This window comes from Littorina saxatilis, linkage group LG17, assembly GCF_037325665.1.
Source record: "Littorina saxatilis isolate snail1 linkage group LG17, US_GU_Lsax_2.0, whole genome shotgun sequence".
Classification (NCBI taxonomy): domain Eukaryota; kingdom Metazoa; phylum Mollusca; class Gastropoda; order Littorinimorpha; family Littorinidae; genus Littorina; species Littorina saxatilis.
In genome coordinates, this window is record NC_090261.1 from 44,679,812 (window position 1) to 44,689,161 (window position 9,350).

Consider the following 9,350-nt stretch of genomic DNA (forward strand, 5'->3'; position numbering starts at 1 on the left):
GTAACAAGTCGCGTAAGGCGAAAATACAATATTTAGTCAAGTAGCTGTCGAACTCACAGAATGAAACTGAACGCAATGCCATTTTTCAGCAAGACCGTATACTCGTAGCATCGTCAGTCCACCGCTCATGGCAAAGGCAGTGAAATTGACAAGAAGAGCGGGGTAGTAGTTGCGCTAAGAAGGATAACACGCGTTTCTGTACCTCTCTTTGTTTTAACTTTCTGAGCGTGTTTTTAATCCAAATATATCATATCTATATGTTTTTGGAATCAGGAACCGACAAGGAATAAGATGAAAGTGTTTTTAAATTGATTTCGACAATTTAATTTTGATAATAATTTTTATATATTTAATTTTCAGAGCTTGTTTTTAATCCGAATATAACATTTATATGTTTTTGGAATCAGAAAATGATGGAGAATAAGATAATTGTAAATTTGGATCGTTTTATAAATTTTTATTTTTTTTTACAATTTTCAGATTTTTAATGACCAAAGTCATTAATTAATTTTTAAGCCACCAAGCTGAAATGCAATACCGAAGTCCGGGATTCGTCGAAGATTACTTGACCAAAATTTCAACCAATTTGGTTGAAAAATGAGGGCGTGACAGTGCCGCCTCAACTTTCACGAAAAGCCGGATATGACGTCATCAAAGACATTTATCAAAAAAATGAAAAAAACGTTCGGGGATTTCATACCCAGGAACTCTCATGTCAAACTTCATAAAGATCGGTCCAGTAGTTTAGTCTGAATCGCTCTACACACACACACACACACAGACACACGCACAGACAGACACACATACACCACGACCCTCGTTTCGATTCCCCCCTCGATGTTAAAATATTTAGTCAAAACTTGACTAAATATAAAAAGTCAAAAAGGTCAGAAGAAAAGATTTTTAACCTCATAAAAGATTCAGCAGAATACATAATAACAAAATAACGAAATGAGTAAAGGAGAGGGGCGGGGATGTAGCTCAGTCGGCAGCGCGCTGGATTTGTATCCAGTTGGCCGCTGTCAGCGTGAGTTCGTCCCCACGTTCGGCGAGAGATTTATTTCTCAGAGTCAACTTTGTGTGCAGACTCTCCTCGGTGGCCGAACACCCCCGTGTGTACACGCAAGCAATATGGAAAGCCGTTTGGCTCATAACCATTACACGTGTAAAAAATGATTACGGTACACGTGTAATAAATAATTAATACACGTGTAATTAATGATTAATACACGTGTAATAAAAATGTCATACACGTGTACGAAATGATTAAATACACGCGTAATAAACATTTCTTACACGTGCATGAAATATTTATTACACGTGTATTTAATCATTTCTTACACGTGTATGAAATATTTATTACACGTGTATTTAATCATTATGCTATTCCATAGCATAAGAAAAAAGATAAATTGCACGGGCAATAAGAAATAAATACACGTGTATTAATAATTTATTACACGTGTATTTATGATTTATTACACGTGTATTGGTTATGAGCCAAACGGCTTTCAATGGAAAGCCGTTTGACTCATAACCATTACACGTGTAATAAATCATAAATACACGTGTAATAAATTATTAATACACGTGTAATTAATGATTAATACACGTGTAATAAAAATGTCATACACGTGTACGAAATGATTAAATACACGCGTAATAAACATTTCTTACACGTGTATTTAATCATTTCTTACACGTGTATGAAATATTTATTACACGTGTATTTAATCATTATGCTATTCCATAGCATAAGAAAAAAGATAAATTACACGCGCAATAAGAAATAAATACACGTGTATTAATCATTTATTACACGTGTATTTATGATTTATTACACGTGTAATGGTTATGAGCCAAACGGCTTTCCATAACACAAGACCAAGTGCGCACGAATAAAGATCATGTAATCCATGTCAGAGTTCGGTGGGTTATAGAAACACGAAAATACCCAGCATGCTTCCTCCGAAAAACGGCGTATGGCTGCCTAAATGGCGGGGTAAAAAACGGTCATACACGTAAAATTCCACTCGTGCAAAAACACGAGTGTACGTGGGAGTTTCAGCCCACGAACGCAGAAGAAGAAGAAGAAGTAAAGGAGTAAATGAATAAAAAAAAAATAACAACGTCAAAAACAAATAAATTACTTTTTTTTTAACAAACACACATTATTGACATGTCTTTTATGATTGATAACGCATTCTCGAATTATTTTAATCTATAGGAAGACTGTTCACACATTCACTCACATCAACTCATTACACTCTCAACATATGCAATAAATAGTCTTAAATATTAACAATGATAACGGAGATACAAAGTAATTCTCAAGTCTATTCTTCATGATGATGAAGATGCTCACTGTCATTCTATGTTGAGTCTTCTCCGTTTCTAAAACTCTAATAAATGGCTTTTGGGTGTGCGTTTGGTTTTCTAGAAATGTGCGTTTGGTTCCCTAGAAATGTGCGTTTGGTTTCCTAGAAATTTGCGTTTGGTTTTCCTTGCGACGTACACCTTGACTGGAACACCCAGGACACCAAGGCTTAAAGTTATGTGTTAATCAAGAGTTGTACCATTTCTTGTTGTGTAACAGATTCTGAGCCAAAACAGTCAGTGACTTGCATCTATACGGTTGGCATCTGTCAATAAAGATACGGCGCAAAGGATGCAAGGTGGATTTTTTTTTTATCAAATGCACATCCTTTCGGGACATGTCTCGGGACATGCTATGTTATTCGCTTTCATTGGGTGAAGAATAGTTAGTACTTACGCTCACGGAACTTTAGAAATTCCATTGGTGAAGAACATTTAGTACCAATCCATTACATAACTTTCAGAAGCGAAAGGGGTGCGTTAAAACCTAGGTCCTCTACGCAGAGCTTCACGTCTACCCTTGATGAGGAATAAGTGTTATCAATCTAAATTAAAGTCCTCCTGGGTCAGGGATGGCTCTAATGGGATGTGCTATGTTTATTTGTTATAACTGATCAGAATATAGAATGATTAGTACCACTCTATGCGGGCCCTCAAAACCCGAAGGGATTCTTTAAAATTCACCTCTCGGATCCTACTAGCCCATATGGGGCATGCCATGTAGACGAAAAAGAGTAAGTACCACCTTACGCGAAGCTGCAGAAAACGGTGCTTCAGAACTACCCTGGACGAGGAACAATCAGTACCAACTCTTTACAGAACTTTCAGGGCCTAAAACGATGCAAACCAAGTGATGTTGGCCTCGGGAGCTACAGAGTCATACAGCCTGGTGCGAGCCTGGGTTTTCCAGGCGGACATGGCCATCACTCCGTCCGACGAGATCATGAGAAACCAGTGGAAGGGGTTCTTCTGGATCTCGTACTCGCTCTCCGTGGTGGTGTCGCGCTGGTCGCTGATGTGGCGCAGGCATTGGGCGTACACGGTCTGCGTGGCATCGTCCACACGCACGTTGTCGCCGTTGGTGAAGAAGAAGCCAGCCACCACGTCCTGCTGCAAGTTGAAGCGGATGGAGGCTCCTCGCTTGACGGCGTCGATGAGGGTGTTGATGGTGTTGGTGTCGAAGGGGCGGGGCGGGGTGCTGTACACCCGCTTCCAGGGCCGCGTGTCCACCATCCAGCGCACGGACACCTGCAGCTTCTCCTTCCTGTAGAAGCTCATGTCGCTGACGCGGTAGGTGTAGGTGCGGACGGTGCCGGTGGTGTGCACGGTGGTCCACTTGGCCATGGTGTTGGTGTTGAAGAAGTACTTGTCCCCCCCGTTGCTGCCGCGCCGCGCCATCTCCTCTATGCTCTGGGCAATGACCGTCTGGTCCTTGATGCGGATGGCGTTGGCCTCCAGCACCGTGTTGTCGTACTGGCAGCGCACCCTGTGGCCCAGCGAGATCAGGAAGATCAGCTCGTCCAGGGATCCGGAAATGGGGAAGCCGTACTGGTCGTTGACGTACACCTCCCTCCAGCAGCTGTCCACGTGCCAGTCCAAGGCCACGTAGTCGTTGTTGTGGCCGCGGGGCTGAGTGGTGCCCACGAACCAGCGCGAGTTGTCGCGACGGCCGTCCGTGGTCCAGGAGGATAACCAGTAGTAGGGCGGCTCTCTGAAGGACAGGGCGTTGGAGGTGAACTCCTGTCCGATGTGGTTGAGGCTCTGGCCGTTCACCTCGCCCAGCATCTTGTCCACGATAACGTTGTTCATGGCAAAGGCGTAGCCGCGATCCCGCATGACGCAGCGAGTCTCGCCAAGCCTAGCCATGTGCATGAGGTCGTCCATGGAACCGCTGACTCGAGAGCCGTCCAGGTAGTGCGAGTACACGGGCTTCCCCTTGCCGATCTCCTTGACGTACCACACCATGGCTTGCGTGGAGTTCTCCGTCGTGCCGAAGTTCTGCTGGGCGTCCTGAGACCTCTCCGCCGCCTGGGCGTTGCTGGCCATCACCCAGCCCTGGGGGCGGGAGTAAGGCGAGTTGATGACCTCCACATGACCGTTGGTGCACAGCAGGTGGTAGCGCCACTCGACGCTCGTGCTCACGTGCGTGCCATTGTCCGATACGTGCCATAAGCTCTCCGCGCACACGTGGTCCCCTCGCACGTTGGTGTTGTCCACGAACAAGACGTACGGCCCCTCAGGGAGTAAGAGCTTCACCCTGAAGAGGTGCCCTTCCAGGCTCAGGTCGCGTATCTCATCTACGGTGCCCTTCGCAACGTCGCCCAGGGCGTCCAGCTTCAGAACAGGCCTCCATGGACTCTGGCACACCCCTGTGAGATTCGGAGAAAGAAGCAACATTGTCAGAGTCTGGTTTAGTAGACAAATGATGCAACCCAACTCACTCTCCAGAATTATACAAGAGACAAAAGGCCAACCAACCAACCAAACCACCTACCAATTACCCAACCCTTACACCCAACCATCCACCCATTCACACACCAACCACCGAATCATCCACTCACACACCCACCAACCTGAAACACACTTTCCGGCATGGGTTTGTTGAAAACGTTACACACCAGGCGCATTATTTGAAGGGGTTTAATTTCATCTTGCGAACCCTAACTTCATTCAAATAACATTATGTCGGCCATTTTGTTGCCAAACCTGTGAATAGTTTCTGTTCTGCACGAATAACACATGCGTTTAGCAGATGCCCATCAGACACCATTTATTTGGTCCTTACAATACAAAGCAAGAACAAAACAACCTGGGGTTGTTACTACTCGCATGTGCCATGCTTTGTACCTTCTGCACGCGAACTCACATCCAAACAGACCACGTGGCTGATTCTGTTGTTTTCATTTTTATTACTCTATTATCCCATTGCTGGCAAGTTCGGTTCGCGTCCTCCCAGTGGAAAGCTAGCAACAGCAAGAGTCGCGCTATCCAGGCGTGAGTGAGTTTAGGTTTTAGGTTTTATCAGCCACTTGCACTCCTGGCAGAACTGACCTAGGTCGACTACGTGCCATGGTGGTGACACGGGGGTGGGACATGAATACTGTTTCTGTACCCACCTATAGCATCTGGGATGTTGTACTGTGCTGGGTCATCGTAGTCTATCACAGCGTTTTGCGTAGAGGTGAGAGAGATGACAGCACACACGAAACCGCAGAAGAGGAGAACTTGTCTGGGTTTCATCGCGAAAACACACTTGAACGGGATTTCCAGGTCAGTCTGAAACAAGCAAAAATTGCAGCAGAAAATGAAATATTCGCAAGGGACTGTTCGTTATAGGCAAAGACTGAAAAAGAATAAATGGTAGAAACAAAGAATTCGACGGAAAATAAAAATATGAACGTAAGAATGGTTGATAGACAGAGAGGAAATGATGGTAGGGTAGGGATGCTTGATCCGCAAATAGTGTGTGTGTGTGTGTGTGTGTGTGTGTGTGTGTGTGTGTGTGTGTGTGTGTGTGTGTGTGTGTGTGTGTGTGTGTGTGTGGGGGGTCGAACAACAAAGAATAACAACACCCCGCCCCCCCCCAACTATTTACCAGTCAGATATTTTGAAACACATGCAAACTAAAAACTCACAAACAAACACTTTTTCGAAATCGGCATGAAACGTAACGATGAAAAGATAATTAGCGGCAATAGACAAAGTCTGAACCACAGCAGAAATGAAGCAGAATTATTCATTTATTTGAAACCTGACCAGACAAGTATTCTGAAAAAAAGACATATTTCCTTTTGGTCTGGAACATGATCGGGAGTAAAAGGAAAAAGGAAAAAGAAAAAAAAGAAGAAAAAAAAAGAATAAGGCTAGTCGGGACGCAATTACAGTTTAAAATACAACAAACTCCAAATCGGCAAGAAACTATGAGTAAAGTGAGCAAAGCACAAGAAACTGATAAGCCAAGAGGAACGTTTACCTATTCTGAAGAAGTTCGCCAGGAATGATAGTTACTCACGCAACAAAATTGAAAGGGTGTGCAAAAAAAGCGTTACAATATAAAAACACACGGAATCTATACAAAACTAAGCATAACAAATAAATAAATAAATTAAGAAAGAAAGAATGAAAGAAAGAAAGAATAAAAGAAAGAAAGAAAGAAAGAAAGAAAGAAAACAACAACAACAAAGAAACATAATAAACATTTAAAAAAACGAAAAAGACAAACCGGCAAAAAAAACCAAAAAAACCCCAAAAAACAAACAATCACACAAACAAACAAACAAACAAACAAACTTACAGGAAAATTATACTTGCGGTAAACATAGCATACAATGACAACATGTCTTTATACTTTATACTTCAAACAGATAACTAACATTTTTAGGCAGGGCAAAAACTAATGACACACATAATGGACGTAAAGGGAACGCTGAAGCTGGCAGAACACATAAAGTATAACACCAGGTTAACGCTCGCACATGTGAAAACAAATGGTTTTACTGCTGCAAGACAGACATTTCTATCATCTGACAGTATACCAAAAAAAACCACCAACATCATTAGAGTAACTTTTTGATAAAGTTTTGAAAGAGGTGTCTTAGTAGAGCCGTAATGTAACACTAACAGAATTGTCACAATTAATACCATCATGACAGGGGTAAGTATTACGCTTTTAAAAACATCCGAAAAACTATGAGTAATACTAAGAGTAGTTATAATACCATTCTTATTAGCATTTAGTAAGCATTCTAAAACAACAGGAACAAATTGCAGCTGAGAATATAATACCGCTAGAATATGGTTATAAGAACATCAAGAAGAACAAATTATACCTTTTACCGCCGCTGGAACACGCGTCAAAGATTACACTTCTTCAGTAAGAACTCGAACAAAACAATACTGACTCTTAGCTGGGATACGAGGCAGTTATGCATACGAGAAAAAGGATGAAAGGAGCTCCCTTAGCTTATAACGCATACACGCTACAATGGTCATATTTTTCTCCCTCCTGTCTCTAGTCGTTTTTTAGCCCTCGGCTGACGGATCATCCCCGAGTGTCATAGATTATTTGACGTCACTCAGGCAGCTCTTTTTAGTGCCTTGTCTCTTTTTGCCTCTCCCTTTTTTTCTTGTCAGGTAAGGCCCACTCTTCCATACACACACCCCCCCCCCCCCTATAACCCTCATTTCTTCTCCCTTTCTTTGTCTCTCATCTCCAACCCCCAACTCCCAAGTCCATTTAACCCCCCTTCTCTCACCTTCCCTTTCACGTATTTACCCCTCTACCGCCCCATTTTTTTGCCCCGCCCCCGCCCCGCCACCCCTCTCTTGTCCTCTCTATCTTTTCTATCCTGTACACTTCATGCCGTAACTTTTCATCAAAGGTCTCTGCAATCGAACGGTAATTGGTTACCTAGCTGTGCTTCTGACATTTGTGGAAAGCGCCAAACGCTCCTAGATCCTACGCAGATGATTAAATTCAAACACAGGGACTGATTGTTTGTTGCTTTAATGCTTTATACAACGATACTCTTAATTAAGGGTACTTAAAAAAAAACTAAGTGTCTATTCGTTGGGCAACTGTAGTTGTTCTTTACTCGATGTTGTCCTCTCACGATACGGCTGCACATTTGAGGTAAAATGGCACATAACATGAGTCAACATTTAAAAACATGCGATATCGATTAAAATAATCCAGACTTCTTTATTTTACCGTTTCTTTCGAAGGGAAATCTCTGACGTAAAACTTTTGTCACTTCTTCTACGTGTCTACCGAAGAAAAGTGACAAAAGAATTTCGAGAACGAAGTTTGTCTCGGTGACTTCAACATATTAGCAGTGTAAAAGTAATTGTAAGGTCACCGCCAGGCTGTGCATTTGTCGGTATCGTATAGCATTTACGTCCTTGTACTAGTGAAGGCATCGTTTTAAAGACTCTAAGGCCTCTAAGGCCAAAAAAAAAATAGGTCTGTTTACGGTAACCCGACCGACCCTAGTTTTTTCGCGCGACCCCAGACTTTTTTTTGGCATTTGGGAAAAAAAAAAAAAAAATCTTGTTTTTTTTGCAAAATAACGTAAAAATATGGTTTTTTGGAAAAAAAAAAAAAAAAAAAAAAAAACCATCCCGACCTACCGACCCTATTTTTTGGGCCTATGTTACCGTAAACAGACCTATTTTTTTTTTTTTTGGCCTAATGCTGCCCTATCCAGGTCGCAGTCCTTATTCACTCCCCAACACTGACGTCTCTTTCTTCGTCTTCTCTCTCCGCGTATGCACCTATCCACGTCACGCACACGAAGACGTGTGGCTGGGGCCATCAGGTGTCAAAAAACGTTTGTTCGCGTGTATGGCAGTAGCTCCCTGCTGCAGAATTTTTGGACGAGAATCTAGACTTTTTTCATCACCGCATGTTGTCTCTCACTGTGTCTCGCCTCTGTCTCTCTTCTCTGTGTCTGTTTGGCTGGCTACCTGCTTGTATATCTGTCTGGTTTTAGCTTCGATGAGAGAGGTTTAGACAAATGTATTAACGAACACGTTAAACGATTTTGTAACTACAAATCATCCCACAAAGAGGAAAGCAAAAAAAGAGACCCTTTTACAAAAAACCAAAAAAATGCAATATCTTATCTTAAAGGGGTAAAATTCTGGTTTTATTTTTTCCTGAAGAAGAAACGAGACCTTATTTCCATGAATTCTGTTTAGGTGAAAAAGAAATAGTTTTGTAAAAAAAAGAAAAAAAAGGACGCATTACATAAGAAGCAAACGTTTCGTGGTGCTTACATCTAATGCACAACAGGATGAACAGATATGACAAATAACGTGTTTGTAAGCGTGACAAAATTAATGCTTGTACACGACATTACTTACTTGCTTCAAATAAATCATGCTTCACACGTATATGCATGGCAGGAGAAACATGAATTGATGCCAAAAATGCTTATGTTTTCGTTACATTTCCTTGCCGTGCGTGCCTTAGT

The 9,350-nt window shown here is 42.3% G+C and overlaps 1 protein-coding gene across 2 annotated transcripts in view; it reads right to left on the reverse strand.

Annotated features, from left to right (window-relative positions):
- Nucleotides 1-1,089: 1,089 nt before the first annotated feature.
- Nucleotides 1,090-9,350, reverse strand: part of LOC138953179 (uncharacterized) — a 12,450-nt gene continuing 4,189 nt past the window's right edge. Inside the window, exons 1-3 of one of the 2 annotated variants that reach the window (XM_070324978.1) lie at nucleotides 7,206-7,331; nucleotides 5,493-5,652; nucleotides 1,090-4,745 (exon numbers count right to left, since the gene is read on the reverse strand). In XM_070324978.1, coding sequence (XP_070181079.1) covers nucleotides 3,208-4,745; nucleotides 5,493-5,616 — 1,662 coding nt within the window. In that variant the 5' untranslated portion in view covers nucleotides 5,617-5,652; nucleotides 7,206-7,331 and the 3' untranslated portion in view covers nucleotides 1,090-3,207. Of the gene's footprint in view, nucleotides 4,746-5,492; nucleotides 5,653-7,205; nucleotides 7,332-9,350 lie in introns of those variants that run through there. The other variant, XM_070324977.1, reaches the window with a different exon arrangement.